The sequence below is a fragment of the Polypterus senegalus genome, chromosome 1 (assembly GCF_016835505.1).
Source record: "Polypterus senegalus isolate Bchr_013 chromosome 1, ASM1683550v1, whole genome shotgun sequence".
Lineage (NCBI taxonomy): Eukaryota > Metazoa > Chordata > Cladistia > Polypteriformes > Polypteridae > Polypterus > Polypterus senegalus.
The window spans coordinates 193,678,004-193,705,308 of record NC_053154.1 but is presented as its reverse complement, the minus strand read 5'-3'; the positions used below and the strand labels follow the sequence as shown (position 1 = coordinate 193,705,308).

The 27,305-nt window shown below is 42.7% G+C and overlaps 1 protein-coding gene across 1 annotated transcript in view; it reads left to right on the top strand.

Annotated features, from left to right (window-relative positions):
- Positions 1 to 27,305, top strand: part of p3h2 (prolyl 3-hydroxylase 2) — a 111,939-nt gene that overhangs the window by 58,981 nt on the left and 25,653 nt on the right. Inside the window, exons 2-5 of the mRNA XM_039765912.1 lie at positions 17,454 to 17,606; positions 23,361 to 23,550; positions 25,835 to 25,966; positions 26,699 to 26,841. Of these exons, the coding sequence (XP_039621846.1) occupies positions 17,454 to 17,606; positions 23,361 to 23,550; positions 25,835 to 25,966; positions 26,699 to 26,841 (618 nt within the window). The remainder of the gene's footprint in view (positions 1 to 17,453; positions 17,607 to 23,360; positions 23,551 to 25,834; positions 25,967 to 26,698; positions 26,842 to 27,305) is intronic.

Genomic DNA, 27,305 nt, shown 5'->3' with positions numbered 1-27,305 from the left:
GAATAGCAAATGAATCGGTCGTTGAAGTTGCACAGGAAGTTTCTCTGTTATTAGATTGTTGAGAATGGTTTACAATGGGGGTGTAGCAGTGTTCATCTTGTTTCCAAAAATTCTGCAGTTACTGCGTTCTCATGGGAGTTCAGGCAATGAGTATGGACTCTGTAACCACAAGGGGGTGCCACTGAGTCCCAAACCACAGACACAATAGCACCCAGCACAAATCCCAATTGAGCACCAGCCAAACTAACACAAGAATATACACAACTAACAAGTTCTTCTCTCCTTTCTTCCTCCAAGTGAGTTTTGCCCTCTGACTCCTCACTCACTGAGGTGAAGTGGTAAGCTTCTTTTAGGCCAGTCCCAGGAATGCTTCCAGTGTCACAGCAGAGGTCATCCGCAGCACTTCCGGGTCATACTGTAGCCAGGAAAGTCCCCCCCATCACCAGCAGAACCCTCTTGCAGCACCTATGGACCCCAACAGATCTGCTCTTCTGCATCTCCAACTCAACTTCTGTTAAACCCTGCAGGAGTCCTGGGACAAACTTGGAGGGACGCTGCCACCTACCTTGTGGTGGAAAGGACTGTCTACAACTTCTGTATTCATGAAGTCCATGAAGAATGTAAGGTACTCTGGCTGGGTTATGTCTCCACTCTCGACGTCCTTCTATTATGGCCTCCTGACCAGGCAAGAATATACCCTCTGTCCCAGCCAGGAAAGCTGTACGTCCTTCATGATAACATGTATCCAAGCAAATATTTCCACAGTTCAAGTGTCTTCTTTTTAAAAGTTTTAGTACAAATTTCACAGCTTCTGCTTTTTTATGGGGTTCAGGCAATGAGTGTAACTCATGGACACACATGCAAGAAATTCGACAGTTCAAGTGCCTTCATTTTAAACGTTTTACGTTTAAAAATATGAAGCAAAAACAGTTTACACAAATAATAAAGAGAGAAACAGATAATAATTTGTTTTTCTATATAACATACAGTCTCATGTTCATATGTCAAACTTGCAGACGTGAAATATTAATTTTCAGAATGCCGCCATTATTCCATTGAAAACAAGGCAAATCAAACAGCTAACTAAACTTGACTAAAATTCTATTATTGTACTTCAGATAAAGAGGAGCACTAAGGAAGTTCCATTACACATTAGTTTTAGAGGTTAAACAGAATCGTCGATTACCAATGTAGTTATGCGAAACTCACATTCTAAACATATTAAGCCATCACTCAGGTGCCTTTTAACATTAATATCAAACATTCTAAGACTGACTCTTACCAGAGGTGTTAGCAATTTCAAAAAATGTATACTGAGCATCTGCGGTGGGTTGGCGCCGTGCCCGGGGTTTGTTTCCTGCCTTGCACCCTGTGTTGGCTGGGATTGGCTCCAGCAGACCCCCATGACCCTGTAGCTAGGATATAACGGGTTGGATAATGGTTGGTTGGTTTATACAGAGCATTCAATTTGAGATAACTCAACAAAAGATGAACTTTCCAGACAAGTGTTTTTGAAAAATAAGTGGGCCAAATTTCAACCAGATCGGTCCACTTAGTTTTGTGTTGTTTCATGCTGAAGGAGAGAAAAAGCAGACCACATGCACCTAAAAATGCAGAATAGCCCATCTGGTGCATTTGAGTTAGCGTGCTTTACTGACAGCAGGCTGAGTGACTGAACAAGCACGCACTTGGTGAACAAACATCTCATCCTAACACTCAATTACCTTCTTTGAAAAGTACAGTACTGCTGAGGCCACCATGTTGATCCCATTGCTTTCTTTGGAGTCTCTTGTGGGCCTCCTGACTGTCTGTCATATGAAGAATTCATGAATTGTTATCAGCATCGGAATATTTGTGACTATGAGCGCCTTTAGCAGTTGGTGCTCAGGTAGTCTAGTGTTGGTTGGTATTTTTTTATTATATAATCATATTGTTCAGGGATCAGTATAAGCTAATGTTGGCAGAACAGTGTTCAACACCTCAGCCAGTGTAATTTGTTAACTAAGTGTTGTCTGATGAATGAGCTCACACTGCTGCTCTGTAATCTGGAAGAATGACGTACAAAGGAAAAGCGTGAGAACGTTCTTCCTTCAGTGCCCCATAAAATGACTCCCAGTATTGTCTACTGGACATTCCAACTTCTGATCCTGGTTGCACTGTTTCTTGTATGCCCAAGTATCCTGTGTGGTATATCGGAGACATTCAGCTCCCCAAACCCAAACACAGACAGGCAGAGAAACACGAGTCCAAAAGCAACACACCCTTTAATCTTGTTTGTTGTCCTTACAGCACACAATGTACACAATTCTTAACAATAAAGTTCAGTCCCTTCTCTCTCTTTTCTCTCTCTCTTTCTCTCTCTTCTCTGCTGCATCCAGTCCTCTCCCAGCAAGCGTTATCCTCGACCTCCCGACTCTGGCTCCTCGAACGGAGTGAGGCGGCTTTCTTTATAGTGCACTTGGAAGTGCTCCAGGTGCTGTGTGATCCACTTCTAGTAGCTCTTCTAGGTGTGGCGGGAGTGCTGTAGTCCAGGGCTCAAGAACTGTTCAGGTGCCACCTAACAATGGCCACGGGCCCCAGCATGGTTGAGCTTCCAATGGCCCTGATGTAATCCAGGGGGGTTACCCTCTCATGTGTCAGGGGAGATATTGCTATGGACATGTCCCCTCCTCCGGGTCCTTCCATCAAAAGGGCATCTCAACATGGCAAGGCCCCTGACCATCTGTCACGCCTGGCAGTGCCTCATGTTTAGGTAGTCCTCAAATTGTCTGAAAACACAGTGCTTGGCATTGGTCTTCATCATTCACTTGTACGTTGGCAGTGTTTTCACTCTTGTGTGCATGTATGGGATGTGACTGAGACCAAAATGGATTACTGTGGTAGACTACTAGGCAGTAATTAACATTGCTACCAACACAAGCTTAACAATTATAGTGCAGACCGCAGTGGTATTATACTTAATTGGTTTATAGGTTTTTTTGGATCATTATCATCACGTGTACAGAGTACAGTAAAATTCTTTCTTACATGTGATAACCGACATGCAACAATGCACCACTTTCTAGCACGGTGGTTCCCAACCTTTTCTGCGCCCTGCACCCCTTCTGTTTGATTATGGTTGTGCCCCCTACAAAAGTAATATCACATCTGAAGGTGAAGAAGTCAAATTTCAAATTTTTGAACCACATACAGTACTCTGGGTAAACAAACTGAAATCAGAAAAATATGCTTTTAACTCAGTGTATAAAATTTAAATATAAATTGAGCGATTTACCTTTATAAATCTCGGTAATCTTGTAAATATTTTCCTCATGAAACTTAGACTCGCCATTGAGGACCCATGGGTTGGGGTATCCCGAGAAGGATCAAGCGTTGTGAGGAAATGGCGCACGATCAACGATCAAGGGCTTTGGGGTATCGGACGCCCCTGTGAAGCAATAGGTGCCAACATGCCAGTAAGCAATTAAACATAGTTGTCCCCTGATAACACCTGCACTGCCGTTCAAAAACAGACACGCTGCATGGTTAAAATTACTGCGCTACAGTCAGGATGGCCAGAAGTAGAGGTGGGATGACTGTAATCTGCAGGTGTTGCCTTCAATTCAGTCCCCTTTGCCAGGCAAAAATGCCAATCAAACCTCAAAATCAGTGATACTTTGGGTTCAGGGCTTGCACAGAAATCAGTACTAGTCCTCGTCCTTCTCTACAGATCGTTGCAAGGTCCAAATTCCATTCTCTTAAAAACATTTTCCATCTTTACAAACAATTCAGCCACAGCAAATAACACAAGAGAATGCACATTTACAGGTGACAATTGCATGCTCAGAGCTTCACTCTTATAATATCATAGAACACAAGCACTAACTAACAAATGACCTACATGTGACGGCACATTGCAAGAATAAGTTGGACCATGCACCTCACTCAATTTTGGCGAAACACGACAAGGTATTTCTCTTTGTGAACTGCCATCTCACACCCCCTGCATTAGGAACTTCTGATCTAGTGCAGTGATTGGTGACCTTATTGTCTTCTATACTTGAAAAACCCTCAAAACATATTTGTCATTAGCAGACAAAATGAGATGGAAATGAGTTTCTACAGCAAATCCACTCTACCAGACTTTGTCCCATGTTTCTGTTAGGTCTAGAAAATCCTAGTCTTCAGCTGTTTCTGCATGCTGTTTTGTTTGAACAAGCTGAATGCTGCTGTCATTCATGTGTCCCATGTTTTTTTTTCTCAAAACTGCTGGATTGGACTTAATATCATTTGAAGTTGGCAAAATATGTATTAAAGAGAAATGCACATTATCCAAAGGGAAAAAAACACGAATGAACAATTTACTGTTAAATACACACTGCAGAGAATAAAATGAGAAATAAAAAGTAATTTTAGTTTAGAAGTCAAATAGCAATGAATTTGGCGGGTCAAGCAGAGTGACAGACACAGCTAGTCTTGCAGTTGGTTTTGACTAAAGCTTCCATTGCCTTATATTGGTTTGGAACAATAAGAAATATACATTTGGAATGCATTTGCTTAGTAGAAGTTTCTTCAGGCCAATGTCCAGTCCAGCATAACACATGTTTTATTTCCCAAAAAGTGATGCTGGCTGAAAGAACTGTGGACGAGTCCTAACTCTGGCTGTGGGTTTATAGAAGGGAGTTCCTCTCATATTACTATTACTAGGGGGCTTTGCCTCCTGCCCGCTTCGATTGCCAACCCCCCGCTTCACTTGCCACTTAGCATCTCTGCCGCTCGCAACAAATTGCGAATACGCCTCTTCATTGGGAGACAGCACTACTTTTCCCTGATGGCAACACAAATTAGACAATCTACAAGTTAAACTTAAAGTTTAAATCCGAACAATATCTACATACTTCTGTCATATCACCTATGTCCATATATTCGATCTCTTTTCGCTGTTCCATTATTTCACAGAGTACTAATTTCCATTTTTTTGCGCTAATGTGATCTTTACTATCATTTTTTTGAGACTTTCAAATTTTAGTACTTTCATTATCTCTAACCTGCTCTGCATGTGTATCGCACCAACGTTTTTGAATTCTTTACGACATTCTACTTTGTCATCTACTCTTTGTCTTTTATTTCCGGCCCCGGGTGTGGTCAAATCCCTCAGCACAAAGTCTCGTCTCACAGGACATGAAAGTATCTCTCTGAAAAAGTCACGTCTCATCCCAGGATAAAATGTCCCAGGATTTTTTTATTATAATAGAGTGATATGCCTCAGTTCTTTGAGCCTTCAAATGAGCCATAGAATCAACAAGGTAAGGCGTTTCCTCTTATAAATAGCAAGCTGCTATAATACAATGATGTTGTGTATTAAAAGCAGATCAATAATTAGTTTGAAATCCTTAAAACATTGAAGAATCAGTTTTTCAAGTGACTTATGGCATACGCTCTACCTTACTAATGTAGATCAAGCTGAATGGGTGTTTGATCCACACATCTTATCTCTGCCAAACTTTGCACAAATTCCTCATCATTTGCACAGGGGAAGGCCATAAGCTTTGCTTCATTCCACAATCACACCGGGGAAAAGTTTCCCCCTGATGACCACATCTGTGCTTTATTAGGGAAGTGCGCCTCCGCCAGAAGGCATTTTTGGGACTTGGCACAAGTACGCATAGTCGCTCCTCATGGTAGGTTTAGTCACTGAAATTTTGGTTTGGGGCCAAATTTTTTCCCAATGTGACTGCACCTGCATTCTATTCCACGGTAGCTCTGCTAGTTGAACATTAATAGGCTGTGACTGCATAGTTCTTTTCAGGTTCTTCACATGTCAAACTTAACTTGCACCCAGTGCGATTGCCTTTGATTTCAGGAATGATTCACTTCAGGCCTTGGCTAGCTCACTATGAGCAGCGTAGACTCCATTTGTAAGCTACTCTTTCAATAAAATATGAATACTGCGATACCTGAAATAGATGGTTGGAGGTCACAAATGTGTCACTGTCCAATGGCACAGGTGATAATTACTGCTGTCTAGGATAGAGGAGTGTTGGGACACAATGATGTTCTTTTTGAATGCTGGGAGCTGCTAAACAAGAAGGTGAGAGTTTCATCTAGAAGACCCCTTTCTTGACAGGGCTGTTGTGCATCTTTACCACATACTGCTGACCGGGCTTGTAAGCCCCTTGTGAGCTGAAGGTTTTGAAACGTTCACTAACATTGGCCATGACAACAACACGATTTGATCTTGGTGGTCTGTGAGCCTCATCCAGTTGTCATATGAGATACCAGCTTTTTTTTTGACTGGAATGTCTAATGGCCATTTGAGATTTCTTACTATGGCAACCGTGAGGCAGAGTCTAGTTATTCAGACAGGTGGTTGGCTATATCTGGGTCACTTGATTGATGTCAGTGCTTCAGTTGCAGCTTGCTTTTTAAGTCATGCTGGGAAGGGTGGACATTCGTCAGTAGCCTCTAGGGACAGCTATGTGGACCACTTGAATGAGAGCCCATTCCTGGGTGCAGATAACTCAGTTTTCTTTTGCAGTTCTTTGAGTGTTTGCAGTTCTGAGGTTCTATCCTTCTCATGGCTGCTAGCATTAATCCATGATATTTTAAAGATGGACGGTCTTCTAGTTTACCTGAATATCTGAAGCTTCCTCTTGTTTGGGATCATCAGCTGAACAGATATAAAGAACAAATGCTTTGCCTAAATGTGACTGTGCAAACCAGGGGTGCTTCACCCGCTTCAGCCGCCCCAACCCCGACACAGAGAGGCAGAGACACAAGTTCAAGCACATCACACGTTTATTATAGTGGGGAAGCGCTTTTCCCTCACTCCCCACAGCAACACAGTACAATGCACCAATCACTATACATAGACCTTCCTTTCTCTTTCTTTCTCCTCCAACAAACTTTGTTCACCTCCTCCCAACTCTGGCTCCTCGAGTAGTGGCAGCTGACTCCTTTTATAGGGCACCCAGAAGTGCCCCAGGTGCTCCACGGCCTTCTTCTGGCATCAGTGAGGCAGAAGAGGTGCCACAAAGAGCTCAGCCATACCTGCGGCACTCCTTGGCAGTGCCTATGGAACCGAACACGGCTGCTCCATAATCCAACTCCCAGTGTGCCCTTTGGGAATCCATGGTGCTGCAGCAACCCAGGAGGGCAGCCCTCTAGCATCCCGGGGAAGATATTTCACCAAATGTGCTCACTTCCTTAGTCCTTCCATCCAGCTAGGATCCCCGCCAGGTAATGGCCCTGACCATCCATCACAAGACACATTAGGAAATGTATGGGTGTTTTTTTCTGTACTCTGTATAAACAAAAAAATAATTCTAAAATGGGTACCTGTTATCACTAGGCAGCTGAAATTACCACTTTACCAGACACAACCCTTCAAGGTTCATTTACAAGCTAGGATGTACTTGATGTCTTCTTTCCATATTTTCCTTTTCAAGTCAAGGATGTCCCATCTAGTGATAGGTTTGTCTAAAAGGTGAACATAAAAAGGATAATTTGACTTTATTAATGAAAACAAAATTGAACCAATCTTATAGTTGTGCTTGAAAGTTTGTGAACCCTTTCGAATTCTCTATATTTCTGCATAAATATGACCTAAAACATCATCAGATTTTCACTCAAGTCCTAAAAGTAGATAAAGAGAAACCAGTTAAACAAATGAGACAAAAATATTATACTTGGTCATTTATTTATTAAGGAAAATGATGTGACCAAACCCCCCCCATTTTGCAGCAATACCACAGCTAAACGTTTCCAGTAACTTTTGATCATTCCTGCACACCGGCTTGGAGGAACTTCAGCCCATTTCTCCATACAGAACAGCTTCAACTCTGGGATGTTGGTGATTTTCCTCACATTAAATGCTCACTTCAGGTCCTTCCACAACATTTCAATTGGATTAAGGTCAGGACTTTGACTTGGCCATTCCAAAACATTAACTTTATTCTTCTTTAACCATTCTTTGGTAGAATGACTTGTGTGCTTAGGGTCGTTGTCCTACTGCATGACCCACCTTCTCTTGAGGTTCAGTTCATGGACAGATGTCCTGACATTTTCCTTTAGAATTCTCTGATATAATTCAGAATTCATTGTTCCATCAATGAAGGCAAGCCGTCCTGGCCCAGATGCAGCAAAACAGACCCAAACCATGATACTACCACCACCATGTTTCACAGATGGGATAAGGTTCTTATGCTGGAATGCGGTCTTTTCATTTCTCCAAACATAACACTTTTCATTTAAACCAAAAAGTTCTATTTTGGTCTCATCCTTCCACAAAACATTCTTCCAATAGCCTTCTGGTTTGTCCACGTGATCTTTAGCAAACTGCAGACGAGCAGCAATGTTTTTTTTGGAAAGCAGTGGCTTTCACCTTGCAACCCTGCCATGCACACCATTGTTGTTTGGTGTTCTCCTGATGGTGGACTCATGAACATGAACATTAGCCAATGTGAGAGAGGCCTTCTGTTGCTTATAAGTTATCCTGGGTTCCTTTGTGACCTCGCTGACTATTACACTCCTTGCTCTTAGAGTGATCTTTGTTGGTCGACCACTCCTGGGGAGGGTAACAATGGTCTTGAATTTCCACCAATTGTACACAATCTGTCTGACTGTGGATTGGTGGAGTCCAAACTCTTTCGAGATGGTTTTGTAACCTTTTCCAGCCTGATGAGCATCAACAACTCTTTTTCTGAGGTCCTCAGAAGTCTCCTTTGTTCGTGCCATGATACACTTCCACAAATGTGTTGTGAAGAGCAGACTTTGACAAGATCCCTGTTCTTTAAATAACACAGGGTGCCAACTCACACCTGATTGTCATCCCATTGATTGAAAACACCTGACTCTAATTTCACCTTCAAACTAACTGCTAATCCTAGAGGTTCACATACTTTTGCCACTCACAAATATGTAATATTTGATCATTTTTATTATTATTTATTTTTATTTATTTTATTTATTTTATTTTTCAATAAATAAATGACCAAGTATAATATTTTTGTCTCATTTGTTTAACTGGTTTCTCTTTATCTACTTTTAGGACTTGAGTGAAAATCTGATAATGTTTTAGGTCATATGTATGCAGAAATATAGAAAATTCTAAAATGTTCACAAACTTTCAAGCACAACTGTAGATTTCAACTGCAAAATATCAAGTGCTCTCATACGTTTTCCCCTGTCTCCATGTGTTTTTACAGAAAACACTTTTAAATGCTGCATGGTCCTCATGGTGAGGTGTGGTGCAGACAGGAACGCTTGTGCTCCGCTTCACATGTGGTTTCCAGTAGCGCTCCTGGCACCAGTCGCCACTTTGAGATGATTATATACATTTTAGAATTCAGACTCGGATCAAAGCTGGGTGGCTTCATTCCTTCCCTCCTCACTGCAGAAAGCAGTCTTTATGTGGCCAGTGCCTTGTGCAGCTCTGGAAATTTCAGACTTGATTTTATTAAATAAAGCTGCATCTGTGTGGGGGTTGTCGGGAGTCTCAGAATCACACGTGCACAACGCTTCGCATTGGGTGAAGGAGTGCAGAAGTGGGTTGACTGAGCGTCAGTTCGCTGAATCTGACCTGTGCGCCAACAGCGACATCTCATCTTGTATCCTGCTTGAATGCGGTGGAACACCAGCATGTGCCATTCTACAGTTGTTTCTTTAAAGGACCAACAAGACAATCAGCAAGACTTGGAGGATGAGCAGCAAGTGCTACACAAGTTAACTGTCTTACTTTTACACACTTAGCAGCCTTCTAGCAGCTCTGTTCTTGGTTTAAAATATTGTAACAAATCCACAAAACACTGAAGCAATCCCTTTACTCATCCATTTTGGACATGTTTACTGTATATAGTGAAATGCATCTATTTGCTGAACCCAGTTCTTCTGAAGCCAATCCTGAAAGCTTTGGACCCAAATCTGGGTGGGAAATCTCACAGTCGTCCATTGTTGAGAATAACCTGTGTGATTCTGGGATCTATGATACAAATAATTCATTACAATTTATTTTTGTGCACCATTTTTCACAAAGAACAAATTACTGTGACCAATTCTTAGGTATAATTCAAGTACAGATCACACTAATTACTAAATACAGAATTAGTATTAGCACATTACCATTGCTTGCCATCTATAGAAATATTCAGATGACTCCTCACTCCTAGGCTCCATTAATAATGGAGATGAATCAGAGTTCAGGAAGATTGTGGATGAGTTTGTCTAATGGTGCAGGGACAACAACCTCCATCTCAACATCAGCTAGACAAAGGAACTGGTGGTGGACGTCTGACATGCCAAGAAGCCTCTGAGGCCAGTCACCATTGAAGGAGAGGATGGGGGAAGTGGTGCAGAGCTACCTGAAGGTTCACATAAACAGCAAAGTGGACTGGTCTGACAATACAGTGGTGCACAAGAAGCGCCAGACCAAACCGTACTTGCTAAGGAGGCTCAGGTCTTTTGATGTGTGCAGCAAGCTGCTGGAAACGTTCTACCAGTCCCTACTAACCAGGGTGGTGTTCTATGCTACAGTCTCCTGGGGAAGCAACCAGAGCTCTAAAGGAGCACAATGCCTGAACAAGCTTTCTCCATCACTGCGCGAACCTTGGAGACTGGAAACTGTTGTGGAAAAGAGGATGGTGGCAAAATTGGATGCCAAGAGGCACTTTCTTGGGACACCTTTAGCTAAGGCTCATTTCCCCCACGGTGTGCTAAGAAGTATGTCAGTGGGTCTTAACTGTCCATCAGGCAATTCGGTGCATCCTCCTGATGTCCTCGTTAAATTCATTTTGAAATATCTGCACATTATGCATTTATTTTTGTTGATTGATTTATTGATTGATTGATCGATTGAGTGTTGAATGGATGGATTGGCTGTATTATCTGTCCTGTGAGTCTGTATTCTTGCTTTTTATGTTTCTTTTGCTGTATGCTTCTGAATTTCTCCATGAGATGAATAAAGTTTATCAAATCTAATCTAATTTTATCTAATCTAAACTAATCTAATCTAATGTAGTGTAATATAATCTAATCTAATCTACATATAAAGATACATATTTGTTAATGCGCACAGAAAACAAAGTAGAAGCTGATTAGCAGAAATGGAAACCAACAATATCTGTTGTAGAAGGAGAATGGGCATCCTAGATGAAATGGGGAAAAATTCACTACCCACACGGGAGGCCAGAGTGACGACAAATTGGCCAGCAGAACTGAAAAGTAACTTTGTGTTCAGATGGCAGGAGATAATGGAAGGACCAGTGGAAACTAAGATTCAGCAGAGTTTTCATCCCCCATATGCAAGGTGGCAATGGTCTTCATATGGGATCCCAGTTGGGACACCTGCAAGGTTGCTTGGGATAGGCTGTCCGGAAGTGCAAACCTGTCGGGGTTCCTACATTCCAATAGTCAGTGATGTCCAATCTGATGAGATAACCTTTCCATCCAATGATTCCATTGCTCCTTTATCTGAGATGAGAGTTAACCCAGAAGAAAACCAATGGAGAGATGGGAAGAACATGAACATTTCACACAGGCGGTGATCAATCCAGGAATCAGATCGAGGTCTCATGCGTTACCCTTGGATTTGCCTTTGTAACGGGTACATGGTTCATCATAGTAGTTCAATTATTCAATATCACGACTTTTGAATTAAGCTTCTTTGGTAGCACAGTTTTAAAATGTTTACAAATGCAAACTGTCACAATAAAGTCTGGGGAAAAAAAAGGATGGCACATTTCACATAAAGGGAGCCGCTGACATCTTCCTTTCTTTTTGAGTTTGTTTTTCACCTTGGCTGTTAAGTTTTTTATTCCTTGCACTTTAATGTTACTTGAGAGAGAAGTTTAATGACCCCGTAACATACCTGTCCTTGCATTATTTACCCCCCATTTAACGCTTTTCACATCATCTCTCACTCAATCAATATTTGAGAAACCATTTCTCCTAACTGGTGTTATTGAAAAGGCTTTCTGCAAAGCATGCTGAAGCCTTCATAGTATTTTAAGGTGCTCAATACAATCTATCGGCATTCAGCCCATACTTTTTAAGGCACCATTTAAAGAAGGCCTTATGGTAAAGCTCTTTAATTATGCCCATACATGGTGCACGTTCCAGAGATTTATGCACCCATTAAATGATATTTCTTCCATTCACTGGTTACGAGTGCGCTACTCGACTGTTTAATTTTTAGCTCACATCACAGAGATAAAAGGCAAAATCTTGGCTTGCAATTCCACTGAGCATAATTAGGACTAACATTCTTCTTAAAATTTGTCCGCTCAGAATTTAAGATCAGCGGTGATGTTACAGAATGCACTTGGCACGTTTACCCCAGCAAAATGCAGAGAATGACCTTCCTCAGCCTCATTTCCCCTACTTAACAGTATCAGTGGGAAATTGAGGACCGGCTTGAAAGTCGCGTCTGTCAGCAAGGCAGAACACATGTTCTGGTATGGCGTCGCTACTAAATACTGGCCGAAGTGTTCATCTGACTAAGGATTTCCACTTCAGTTCTCAAGGCCACAGCTTCAGATCTCACTGCTGACTCACTCTGTAAGCCAGACAACTGTTCATAATGGCCGCGTCTACACTAGCAGCCTGATGTGACCAGATTAGGATTTTTCCTTGTATCTGACACAGCTTGGATTTTGGTGTAAACACCTGAGAACCACGTAGTATCCCTTTTTTGTTTTGGTGATCAGATACCGGCTGCAGTAGTCAATTTCAAGTCAATTCTAGTCTATCAGTCAGGTTTCCACTCAAGGATGAGGCTTGATTACATCACTTCTATGTTTGCTGTGACACTTTAAATGGAAAGTGGGATATGATTGCATAGATAATCAACTGACATTTGTTTGTTTGAAAGTTCCCCAGTCACTTGGAGTCATCAGAGCAGCTAACAATACAGTTGCTCCACTCTTGGCTTCTGTTGTGTATCAGAGTCTTCTCTGAATGGAGGTGGAGGAAGCTGCCACAAAAATTCAAAGCATATTCTGTCATAGCACTCAATAGCTCTGCTTCTAAAGAGTAAAAAAAAATTGAACATCAGCAGAACCAAACACACAAGTTTCCATGTTTACACCCTGCTAGCAACACTATTTTTCAATGCAAGTGCGGCACAAATATTCTACATAAGCTGAAAGTGTATGTTGTCAGACATGTGAACTTCACAAGTGTCTTATAGGGAATAATTTAAACCTAAGTGGAACCGGGCAGGTGGGTTACACATTCTCTTACTCTAAATTCCATTCCTGTTCCCAGCACAGAGGTAGTCATGCCCTGCGAATGACATTACATTTACGGTTTTATCACTGTTCCCCTCACTGTGAAGATGAGTTAAAACCAGCAAGACAGAGAAAGTGAGCTTCATTTGAGCATCAGCTGCTGACGTGTTGCATCGTCTCCCTGACGCTCATAAGAACGCAGTCTGTTTAGTGTAATGAGCACACACATTGGATCAGAGTTCTTCACCAGTTCTGATTCAGGCCAAGACATCAAGTGCATCAAGGCATCAAGTGTAAGTGAGGCATTAGAGCGATATTGCAAAAAAATGCATCTTGTACATGCAACATGACCTTAACAAACACTTCATAGCGATCTTCATAACGCTTCCAAAGCATCACTAAAGTGTTTCTTCATCTCTGCAATGTGACCTACTAACTAAACGTCACTTTGGAGAGCTTTACTGAGATACACTTCTCTTGATATGACATATTTAGTGTAAGATCTGTGGCTCCTTCATATTAACAAGTCATTTTATCATCAGCACAAAGATGAATAACCAATCTAGCGATGTTTTATGAGTGTGATGAAGACCAAAAGAAGCCTTTGTTATGTCTTGTAAAATACTGTAAGAGTCAATGAGTAATAGATGCATTTTTGCAGTATCAAAACCAAAGTTGTAATTTACGTAAGAGATGAGTAAATGCAGGGGTAAATTAGAATAAATACTGAAGGGATAGGTTGTTGTAAATGGATAATCAATCAGATAAGTAAACAAAACTGCAAAATGCAAAGCAAAACTTGAAGTCAAGAAAACAGAATAGAAAGAACCTAACACTATTTAACTTTCCTGGAAATGCCTTTTAGCTTCCTCCACAACTACATAAAAATGAAAGCGTTTTAAAGTTGATCCAAAACCAAATGTACCCTCTATGTTTTATACACATAACACAATGATGGAAAACGATGGCCGACACACATCACATGTCCGGCATAAGGGCCTGTTAATGAGAAACAAAATGGCGACACTCTTTCACAAAACAACAACAAAAAAAAAAACAGCGCTCATTTTGATTTCAGGCTAAGCAAATTAATAGCAAAAGGTCATTCCAAAAATGAGACCAACCTCAGGGACATTGTGATGTTTTTAATTTGTATTATTAGTCTGATTGTTTAATTATTTATTTGTTATTCGTCAAAATTCTGACTAGTTAAACAGAAGAAACATCATTGGTAAATGACATTTAGGACAGCAGCATGGCAGGCTCGTCTCATTTGTCGTTGACAAAATTGTTGAGAATTCCATATTTGATTAAATTAAAGTTTGGACTTCAACTGGAGCTTCTCCAAAATGTTGCTCTTCTCATTTTAGGTCACTACAGCTTGATTGTCTCCTCTTTTATCTGCAGTAATGAAGCTAATTGGCTTAAAGACATGTGACCCAGTTTATGCTTCTGCCCTGAAGCTCCGCCCTCCCTAGTTGGCAATATCAAAATCACAGAAGTCACCGGTAGTCTGGGTTCATTTGTAAAAAGTCACTTGTAGAGGATGGAACGTTTCCTCAACTTTGATTTATTCTCTTGACATGGCAAATGTCAGTTTTCACCCATGTTTGCCCTGTACTCTTTATCTTTTTTCATCACCATTAAAAAGGGTTACCAGCTGGTACCCCAGCATTTAGTTTTTTTCCATAATCTCCTATTTGAACCCTTTTATTTATATGTAATATCTAAATATATATTATTTTCTGTCCCTTGAAGGAAGATACATTTTGCCACAAGTCATATTTCCACCGCGGCTTTTGTTAAAGCTATCCATCTTGCCCTTCTGTCTTCAGATGTTGTGCAGGAAGCTGATCTTCATGGCGTATTGCTGCATCCAGCCGTGCTTAACAGTAAGGGATGGTGGTCACAGGCTCGTGATCGCTATTATGCTTCCACTAAATGTCAGTTTTAATCTCATCAGAATGAGGAATTTCTTCCACTTGGTTTTAAACTTCAGTATCTTCTAATAAGCTGCATAAAGTAACAAAATTTGATACAAACCACTCTTTTTCACAATATCTTGACTTTTGTTCTCACTGCAGACCTTTTAATCATTTGGTTCCTCAGGCCCACTTGTTATTCTTTCAGCTGTAGTTCACTTAAAGGTCTCCTTGCTGGATGTTCACGTTTGAAGGCCATACCAACTTTGACCCATTTTCTTACACCATTCCTCCTAGTTGTTATTCAGTAAGCTTATTTTGTGTTGGTTTTGAGTGTTTGTTTACCTCCATTACGTGATCTTGCTCTGAAGCTTTATAATCCAACTGTAGGTCTTACTAGAGATTAGTTCACGTGACCTCAGCTTCCTGAAAATGCCTTAAAAGCTGAACATCATTCTACCAATGATGCAACCTTTTTTTTTTTTTACAATCAGTTGCACCAGAGTCTGTGTACAGAGGGGAGTTCCCCCTTCTGCATATCTGTCCAATACCATCATAAAGTTTGCTGACAAGTCCCCCATCATAGGCTTGATCAAAGATAATGATGAGACTGCCTGTCGAGAGGAGATTAGGCTCCTGTCAGAGTGGTGTCAGGACAATAACCTCTCTCTGAATGTCAGCAAGACTATAGGGATGATCATGGATTTCAGGAAGCAGTAGCTAAATCACACCCCCAATTTATATTTGGGATGAGGCTGTGGAAAGAGTCAACAGTTTTAAATTCCTGGTGGTTACCATCACCAATGATCTTAGGTGGACAGAACACACTACCACGTTATTCAAAAAGTCTTACAAATGACTTTACTTTCTCAGACATCTAAGGAAGGCCCGGATGTCTCCAGCAGCTCTCAATGAACTTTCAGAAATGTACTGTAGAGTCCATTCTGGCTGCATGGTTTGCTGGTATGGCAGCAGTTCCGCTAGGGACCACAAAGCATTGCAGAGGGTGATGAAAACATCAACAGGACACAGATGCCATCTCTGCAGGGCATATTTGCCAAGGAAAAAGCAAAACAAATCATAAAGGACCTCAGTCACCTTCCATCAGGTATACACTATAAAACTATTAACACCAGAATGGTAAGATTTAAGGACAATTTCTATCGGCAGGCTGTTCAATAGTCTTATGTGATAAACTTTCTGTAATCAACTAAGTGAATTAAGGGCCATGTCTTCTGCGATTTTAATGTTGTGTTTTGCTTTATTTGCTGTGATTATTATTGATATTAGATTAAAATTCAAGCTTTTTTTTCATGCTGTGTCTGCAAAGAACATTACACAAGTAAGAATTGTTCTGTACATTGTACATGTGACAATAAAAAGATGATGGCCTTGACCTTGGATAAGTTATCACTTCTGATTCCAGGATATGAAACAGATATCGGTCGGACACTGAGTGATTCCTCGCCTGTGACTATCTCCTTAGGTCTGTTACAGTTAAGTTGTATAATTATGGAATCAAGTCATTTTCTTTATTTGGAAATATAATGTGGAGGAATGGACAAAATTCTTCTTTTCTAACTTTCCAAAGCTGTGCAGTTTGGTAAGCTGGGTCCATATCAGTGGTGGAGTATGTGTTAAAAGTAGCTTTTGATGAATGGATGCTGCCAAATTCTCCCCTCCATGTGACCCTGATTCAGATTACGTATGTTCAGTTATGGATGGATGGATAATTGCTTCAGACTTGCATCCTTTCAGGCTGGCTTCCACTTTGTGCCTAATGATGCCAGGAGAGGCTCTGAGGTCTTATGGCCCAACAGTTAAATAAAGTGGATCAGAAAATGGATCAATTGGTCTGACATTATTAAGTTTTTATATTGATGAGCTACCAGAAAGTCTTCCTTCCATCCAATTTCTAAACCTGTTTAGTCCAATACAGGGTCACTGGGGGTTGCATCTGCTTTCAGCAGCACTGGCTACAAGACAGGAACCCATCCTGAATAAGACGTCAGTCGCAGTGTGGAGTAATCCCAGTTAAACAAATTATGATTATATAAGTAAAGCCATAAAATGTTTGTTTGCCTTTGCAAGGATTAGTGGATGAACAGCATAATTCATTTGATCCTTTTCAACATCACAGTTCAAACTGGGATGACGTTAGGCATTGTCACAATGTTCGTTAACTTTTACTTCCCAGCAGCTCTGCTTGCCCCACATACAGCATTTGGTTTGTTGACCACCAGTGCCAAGTTTGCTGTCCTTCATTTTCATTTTTTCTACTGTCTCCTGGATTCTTGCCCCTAACCAGTCTATTATGTTCTTCTCCCAGTTAAACCAGATGGACAAGGCAGCTGCTGCGGCTCACACTTTCTTCGTGGCAAACCCAGAGCACATGGAAATGAGGCAGAACCTGGAACGGTACAAGCTGCTAGACGGGGTAGAAGAAAGCCACTTCTTGGACAGAGAGGCTCGGCCGCACCAGGTGAGCAATGGATGCATGTGTGAGGCTGTGGAGGTGGCATAAAGGGCACAAGGTTTACATGCAGGACTGTGTATATGTGTACAATTATTTTGATTTGTTACACTTTATTAATCCTTTATTAAGTCTTGTTGCATGACCTTTGGGGGTCAGAGCGCAGGATCAGCCATTGTACTATGCTCCCCTGCAGCAATCTTCTGGTTAAGGGTCTTGCTCAATGACTCAAATATGCCTGCCTTTTTGTGTGTTTAAAGGAGTGCAGTGGTTTGTGCTTCTGTTCAGATGGGGTCCACAGTAAAAGAGTAGCTGTGCGCACAAATGTGCCTTTATTTGGCTGCCTGGGTGAGACTTGTGTGTATTTGTAGCGGGTGACTGTGTTCATGGTATGGTGGAACTGTGTTTTGCAAATCTCCACCCATCAGTGGTTATTTTATATCAGCAAGCACCAAATGAAAACATTGTGCAGAAGAAATAATATTACAGGCAGTAAGTAAAAACACATGTGGATTGTGCACTGAAGTGTGACCTTGTGCCCAAGTGACAGGTTGTGTATTGGTGAGCACAGCCAGATATGTTCCTGTGGGTTTGCTTTTGTATGAATGCTGTGAGAGTGTGTACTGCTGCGCATGTGAACGTGCGTTATGTGAACGTGTGTATGCAGTTGTGTGTATTTCTTAATTTGGACAGAAGTCACCATCCTCAAGTGTCTCTTGTGGACGCGGCCCGGGCACAGACAGGGAGACATGTTGTTAATTCACCACCACACGTTTATTTACAACTATTTACAGAACAAAGTCCGTGCACGCAAACCCCCACAAAGTCCTGGCCACTCAACGCCTTCTCTTCGGGCCACCTCCACTCTCTCTCTCTTGCCTTGTCCTGCCTCCTCCCGACTCCAGCTCCTAATGAAGGGAGACGGCCCCTTTTATTTCATCCCGGATGGGCTCCAGGTGTTTCCCGGCACTCCTCCCTGGACACGCCCCAGTGTGGCGGAAGTGCCGGCTGTTCTCCCGGAAGCTCTCTGGGTGTCCCTGCTCCTCTTCCCCCCAGCACTTCCTGGTGTGGTGGAAGTGCTGAGGTCCAGGGTCCCCAAGGCATTGGGGCACCCCTTGGCGGTGACCACGGGTCCCTACAGGGTTGGGCTTCCAAGCCCTCTACCCGTGGCCCCCAAAGCAACCAGGATGGCGGCCCCCACGTGATCCAGGGCGGGCATAGACCCTCTTCCGGTCCCTCAAGGCGTCCAGGCCGGGTCGTTGCCCCTGGCATCCCTGACAGTGCCCCACAGCCAGCGAAGACCACTCAGGAGGAGCGACACGTCTCGCGAGGGCAGCTTACCCCCGAAGTGGGTCCTACTCCTGGGCAGCCGAGGTCCGGCCCTGTTCTCCCAACAGGGATAGGGGCGGAGATGCCATCTGGACACCACCACTTGTTTTCCTCCTGTGCCTTGCACAGGCTGCGCTCCCCCCTCTTACCGGCACCCCGGAGCCCACTCCTTTGGCACCCCCTCCGAGGTTTTCGCGCCCCTTTGGTTGGAGCCAATCGCTCCCTCTTAGCCTCCTCCAGCCGTGGCGGCACCCGCACACCAGCGTAGAGTCCTTCCAGTAGACGGCCTGTCTCCTGAGGGCGGGTTCCCAACGAAGTGGGTCCTACAGCTTGTCTGGGGTCCGGCCCTGAAACAGACAGAAACAAAGGGACAGAACCGCTGCCTGGACACCCTTCCCTGGCGTCCCTCTGTGCCATGCACTGGCAGCGTTCCCCCCTCCATCCGGCACCCCGGCACTTGCCTGTTCGGCACCCCCTTCGCGGGTTCCGTGTCCCTCCTGTCGTTGGAACAGACGGAACCGCCTGCACTCCTTTCCTCTCTGCTGACCTCAAGGGTTCCCTCTGCCCACGCAGAGGGCGGCCAGCACCCGGACGTTTGCACCCAGCACCACATCCCATCCTATCGGAGGAACCGGCATTCACCTTCCGATTCCTCCTGTCGCTCTGGGACACCCTGATGGTCTGAGCCTCCTTATTAAAAACAAAGAGCCTCCTTCCTGTCTGCGTCCCTGTAGAGCGGCACGAGACTGCTGCCGACTCGGGGCAGAGGGCGCTAGGACCTGGGGCACTCAACAGCCCATGTCCTGCCAGCCCTCTAGCTGTCTCTCCCCTCATCGCGCGCACAGCCTCCTGTGCCGCATCCACTGTCGGAGGACTGCTTACTTGATGCTGATCATTGCAATCACCGCCGTTTTCAGCAGACCCTCCTTCATGCTTTACGGGGGCGGCTGTACTCACCTTCCCCGCCGTACACCTCCGGCTGAAGAATCCAGCGTCGCGCCGTCTGATCGCTAGCAAAAGCTCCTCCATAGACGCAACCGCCTTTATCTCCAGGATTCGCAATTCTGCCCGGAGGGCATGTAGCACCTGCGACACACGCTGCTCCGCGGGCTGAAAGCACGACTCCAGCTCCGACAGAGCCATCGGCAAAGACAGGACGTTAACCGACGTGGAGCCTACCTGTCCGTCAGCCCCAGACGCCGGCAACTTCCTGTGGGCCTCTTCCTCCGGCCCAATCGGGTCTCCCCCCGGCATGCAAAGGAGATTCCTTCGTCCCGCCACTCTCCAGTCATTGGCGGGCACGCAAGACACACCATCCAACCGCGTGCATGTCAGGGGGAGGGACATTTTGACTCCCCTCCTGCAGCGGCTCCTTTTCACCAGCTCCCGCAGGCGCCACCGTGCCGTTGAAACCCCGCCGACCAGCATGTGTCTGCCACTGACGCGGATCCGGGTTGTCCCTGCCTACAAAATAATATTTATGTGCATTTATATAAGCTGCTGAACCCCCAATTGCTGCTGTCACATTTGTCTGTCAGTCATCCACATGAACTAACTTGACTCTCTGTAGACCAACTGCATTGCAATTTGTTACACGAAATTTGTCACAAAATTTAAATTTTCCTTAAGGTATCCCAAATACAGCATTCTGTACTAATTTTTTGTAAACTCCCATTTTTTGAGATTGTCTGTCCTTAAACTGAATACTTCAATTGCAGATTTGTTTATTCTTTCAAACTTGCCTTAAGAAAGGTTGTTTCAATGTGCTTGTTTTTTTTTCTTTTCCATGTCTGATACTGTAACTGCTGACAGCAAAAGAAAATTATTGAAGTGGAGGCAGAGTCATGAGTGGGGCCGAGAACTCGCCATCACATTCACTTCTTTTGCTTGTGCATGTGGTGACTTAAATACAGATTATACCTCTCCATCTGGAACTTCTTTCAAAAATATCTTGTTTAAGAAATATGAATTACAAGGTCATAGGTCCTACTCCATGACTAGCAGCTAACATTAGGCCATCAATCGATGCCCTTCCGGGATCACGAGACTCGGACGCTGCTGACTATCAAAGCTACTTATACCATCACAATCTTATTCGGGCTTCATTTATTAGTGCTTGATATTATAAAATGCTATTGAAAACATATATGTTAGGTTCCCTAAAAAGTATATCTAACTAGCTGAAATACCCAGCAATGCCCAGGAGGAAAATAAAGTTGTTTTTTTTTTATTGTTTGAGAAAACTACAAAAATAAAAAGCACAACTTTAAAAATAAAAATAAATTAACAAACAATGAAGACTCACTAATGTGCTTGTCTTGTTGTCTTTTATGTATGTTACCATTTGACGCATGGAACCGGCCAACTCTGTTTAATTTCAAAAGCCAAAGGGTCGCACTGGTGCTCAAACATAAAGAATGCTGCCAGTCACCTCCAGTTCGCCCTCTGGTGGTCGTTCCGAGTGTCAACTGGATGATAACATGCATACAAGACCCAGAAGGGGGTGGGTAGTCAACCATTGAGAAACACGTGTACCAAGTTTCATGAAAATCGCTCCAGCTGTTCGAAGTGATGCTGGAACATACATACACGTGTACACACACACACATACATTGACTTTTATATATATAGATTACATTCTGTTATCACTGTGATTTATGAATATGACTTATTGTTACAAAATATATAATAAATATAGTTTTAATATATATACTGTATATATAAATATAATATATAAATTGATATCAGTAGGGATGGTTGTCACAGGCTTCTTTGAAGAAGTAAAAATGCTTCCACTTTGAACAGAGTTGACCAGGTCCCTGAATGCACTTCCGTGTATTTTCTAATTTATTTGTTTTATCTTTATAAGTAAAAAAAATATATATATTCTTTTCTTCTTTCCCTTTCATATCCATGTTGAGGAGGAGGATGGAAGTATGCATATTGCCATACCCAATACAAACCACCTCAGGATTCCATATCAGAACCCATGAAACACCCGAGCACCACATTAGTTCAAATGGAGTGGAACAGTGTGAGGTTTTTACAGAGGCTGGAGTGTCAATCCTGCCACCAACACCCAAGTTTTCCTTGCAAGTTGGAGGACCTGCCTGCAGGTTAACGTCACACCCGGGACAAAGCAATTGCAGGTTGAGGGCCATGCTCAAGGGCCCAATGGTGTGGAATCACTCCTGGCATTTACAGGATTTGAACCGGCAACCTTCAGCTTGCTGGCACAGCTCCCTAGCCTCAGAGCCAACAGAGCCATCCTATCCATGTTGATTTTGGGTTTATTATGTACTCTCCAAAGGATTTCCTTCCCTTTGGATCCCATTTTAAAGAGTAATGATGATCAAACCGCACTAAATTAGCTTTGCCTTGTGTGTGGCAAAATTGCAGAAAGGTTTGTCAACTTCGCTGAAACTCTGTGAAAGTTAATGGCAAAGAAGGAACTGAACTATTTCTTAGCGGATTATAAAGGTGCACTGGTCTTTAAAGTGTCCCTGATGGCTAGGGAAACTATACTGGACCGACTGTGGCCAAAAATGAGACCTGAGCTGGGAGGCAGTGGTGCTAACCACTGCGTTCCTAATAAATATCAAAACAGCAAAATTTCTTGCAGACAGTGGCAGACAGGAAGACTGAATTCAATAGGCTTGCCCACCACAGATTCTATAATAGGTACTCACCTTTCTTAAACTGAAAAGTGCAGTTTGTTTTGTTTTTCGCTGATGCTTTTGCTCATTCACTGCCGCTGCTACCAAATAAGCGCAACATTAAAGCACCAGATTCTTCACTCCTTCCTGTTTGTATCAACTGCGCAGCATTCAGGGTAATATTATTAAAGGGGGATGGCTTATGTCTTACATACAGGTCACAAACAAGTCCATACAAAATGCCAAGATATGAATACACAGACACATTTCCAGTTTCCTTCTGTGTGGCATGCTTTTTGTTTAAATATATTCACAAGTTTTCTGCTAATTTTTAGCCCACTGCTAGAATTAACATTGTATACTTGGGGTGGGGGAACTGTTCTATTCAACATTATGTGATATCACACCGGCCTTGCAAAGCATCATGGGGCACTGGGAAAAACAATTCATTTATGGAAAGTGTTTCTATGGGAAATGTTCAGTGAAAGAGGTCACACTGTATATTCACTGCCAAAACGCTTCGGTGAATTTCACTGATCAACACTGACCGACACTTTACAGTATTTTTAAATATTTTAAAAAAGTGCTTCACTTTAGAACACAATATCATGCGTCAAATTAATGTACACCACATTGTGAAAAAAGTAACTTTGACTTGAAAAATACCAAACTAATCCTTCAACGGATTTTGTATTTGGCTCAAATATCAGTGTGCTCTCCTGTTTAACATGTCCCCCCAACTGCCCCTGCCTAACCACTGTGCTTACCTTTGTTACAGCAAGCGTTCAGCACTGGGGTGAAACACTATGACAATGAAAACTATGAAATAGCCATCAAATCGTTTGAAGAAGCCCTGGTCGAGTACTTCAAGGCGGACGTGGAGTGCCGAGCTCTGTGTGAAGGCCCCCAGAAATTTGAAGACCATGCGTATCTGGAGTATCAGCCGCACCTACACAAGGCCATTTCAGGTAGACCGATCGACTAGCTTATTTGAACTGCACCTTGCTCCCTGTTCTGGGGGCTGATTTCTGGGTATGTGAAAGTTTTAGGATGCACATAATCCCAATGTTAGGAAACCCCAAAAAAAAAATCAACAGCCCTGGAGCAATGAACAGCTTAATTTGATACAAATGGCTGCTTTTATAAATACAAATAAAAGAGCTAAAATGTCTTCTGTTTTTCCTCTGGGTATGTGTTAAGGAGTTGTTTGAGGTAGAGTTAGGCATCACCAGAACTGAAGGATCAAAAGGGAGAGCTTCTCATGTGCGTCTGCAGCTGCGAGTAGACGTGTGTTAGGGGCTGTTCGAGGGCTCCATGTCAGTCTGTGTGTCTAAATGACCAATTAAAAAAATAATCTGCTCAAATAGAGAGGGAAAACTTCACTAATCCTTAAATCATCCAGCAATGGTACAAGAAGCACAATATGTGATACTGAATAACTGGAAAACAAATGAAGGAAATGAGCCAACGGCTGCTAAAGGCACGTTACTTCAGGGATTTCTGTGTTTGCTCAAGGTTTTGATTTAAGGAGAAAGAAGGAAATTGACATAAAAATGTTTCTGCATATGAACTCTGAGTTATACTCAGGGGGATGAAGAAAGGAAGGAGGTGGTGTTAAAGATCCCAGACAGAAGCCTGGCCCAAGAGTCAGATTCTCAAATGGACAGCGAGGAAGTGACTGAACTGGAGGCGGGCAGCGGAGATTGTGATTTAGTGTCTAATTTGGAACATCAGCCAGTGTTCTCCTTGGTCATTTTCTCAGGTTTTTTTCTGTATCACCTCTCAGGTTCTTCCATTACCTTCCAAGAAGTCACCCCTCAGTTTCGTTGTGGACTCCCAGCCATATGTCACTTAAGCCCTTTGAGTCAAACTGTCTCCTCCTCCACTTCAGACACTTACTTCTGGTGTCTCTTTGTTTAATGTTTTCACTTTGGTTACTTCCAGACATAACCACCCATCTCAGCAGGAGCTCATCACACCACCAATATCAGTCCCGTGAGAATAAATGTTGCTATATATATACACAGAGGTTATATATTTATAAAGCTCACAGGAAAGAATAAGCAAGGCAATGCTACAGAATATGTGTTAGAAAAGTGCAGTTACAGCATCTTCCTGCTCATGTTACTTCACTAGGATCCTGCTGGAAATGGCAGGGTGCCAGTCAGCTGATTTAATACAAGTGGGTTTAATTAAAGGGAGCAAAGGCCTACATCTGCCGAGTTGAGATCATCATAGAATTGGCTTTGCTTTAATGTTCTGTCAAAGTAAGGGACTGTGACGGGGCTCCTCAGCCAAGTTAGAGCCCATTAGCCTCCTCACTTGGTGGAGCTCTAGTTCCCTCACTAGTGCAGGTTGTGAAGTTCACGTTCCGATTTAGGTTTATACAGTCATTCTGTTCTGAGACACCAGCCGTTTTATTAACTTAGGCTGTTTTCTACACCCTGTAGGACTTAAGCAGCATTGGACATTTGCCAATACAGAGTTGGGCTCTGATCCTAGAACTTAGTTCAGTTTTTTAATAACAGAAAGATAGGACATACCCCTTGTCACAAAAACCAGACATAAGAGTCATAAAAAGGTTTGGGGCGGCCAGCCGTATACTGGTATCCTGGCTGCAAAGCTGCAAAATGTATAACAGCACTGATGTGCACAAAACTGAGTCCAAAACAGAACTGAGGAAACAGGGAAAAGGTGGAGGCTTTTGAAGGGGAAGACAGGAAGTGAGGGCAAAGAGGTTGGGCTCATAAGGGTCTTCAGTCATAGGCTTGAGCCCGGACATGGCATAATAGGGGCTGGAGCCGGCAAGGTCTTCTTCCAAAGGCTCGGACCCGGAAGTGACGTCAAGAGGGCCAGGTGGAATCTCCCGTGAATGGTCTGCAGGAAAGGGAGAAAAGAGTCAGTGCACTCTGCCACATCCTGGTCTGATTCGGAATTGCCCTTAGTCAAGCCCTTTAGCTGCCTCCCATGCCCACATGTGTGACTATTTATGTACCCAGATTCTGGCCCTTTGGGAGACTTTGATCCTTTTCGGAGAGATCCCCTATAGACTAAGACACTCCTTTGCAAAGCTATCACACAGACAGACCCTAAGAGTTCACTCGTCCCATTATAGATCTAAATAAACTTCCCAGGTATGAACATGTTGGGTGCTCATGGAAGATTTCCTTTTCTGAACACTTAGAGCTGCATGCATGACCTGAGCACTTTTTGGAGACTTGGACGTCAGTGATGTTGGTCTTTCTCTTACAGATCACTACACACAGGTTTTAGCTTGTAAGCACGAGTGTGTGAGAGACCTCGCCACCAGGCCTGGCCGACTTTCTCCCATGGAGAACTACCTCCCTCTGCACTACGACTACCTGCAGTTTGCCTACTTTAAAGGTAATGAAATGGAACTACAGGAGCTGGGATGGAATTGGGTCTTGAGGGTCTGGGATTGCTTGTCCTCTGCTCTGGTTTAACTTGCATGAATGTGGCTCAGAACAGAGGCAAAGGAAAAAAAAATGGAAACACAAAGAAAAAGAACGGAAGAAATTTGAAACCAGTGTTTTTGGTGTCAAATCTTTGAATTTTTTGATAATTTATTTTCTAGGATAATTTCATGCACCATTTTTTAAAATTTTACACATTCATCTATTATCCAACCCACAATATCCTAAGTACAGGGTCACAGGGGTCTGTTGGAGCCAATCCCAGCCAACACAGGGCGCAAGGCAGGAAACAAACCCCGGGCAGGGCGCCAGCCCACCGCAGAATTTTACACATTGATTTTTAATTTTATTCACTACTTTTTTATTATATTTTACACTTTTCTTTACAAGTTTATGCACTGATTTTATATTTTTTGCCATCTCTCGTGTTTGCATTTTGGTGCTCCATAACTAAGTGGATGGTCACTAGTTAAGTCCAATATGTTCAGGATTAATTGTACAAGGTTGTGTGTTCATATCAAGTCACTATCAAGTCCACTATCAAGTCACTTCCCCTGCTTGTGCTCCAATTGGAAAAACAAAAGAAATATAACCAAATGTTTCTCAAATGTTGTTGAAGTCACCTTGGATAAAAGTGTCAGACAAAATAAGTAAGTGTAAATCTTTCTTTTTCTTCTCTTAGCTGGAAAGATGGACAAGGCTCTTGAATGTGCTCTTTCGTACCTGCTTTTTCATGAGGGAGATGAATTTCTTTCGGAAAATGTGGATTTCTACAGAAGAAGTCTGATGGAAGAGGGCATATCAGATGAATTTAAACCACGGCAGGTAAAGCCTTTACAGCTCTAACCCGCCAGCAGACTGAAGAGTCTGGAAGCTAACTTGCCTGGTGGGCCTCTCATCATTATCTGTGTGCAATTTGTGCGATTTCATTTGGGAGCTTTCAAGCCCACCAGCCCAGTCTTACTTAATTGGAGGCTAAATCCTTCTTGCCTAATTAGACAGATAGTTTCTGTCCAAGTCTTTAGGCTGCTACCTGACTAATAAATTACCTGATGTGCGTTATGCCATGTATAAGGAAAGACAAACAAAGTGACTGAAGATGTCCTTATAAAACTTTGCATGGATTTGATTGTTAAATATGCACATGCCAAAAAATTTTAAATGGATATTCTTAAAAAACAGATTTATGAAACCCGACATATGCAGATTTCTACACAATTTACCTGTACAGTATATTTCACATCATCTTGTAAATGTGTGAATTCGTGAAGGCACCTCGATGCTAATCA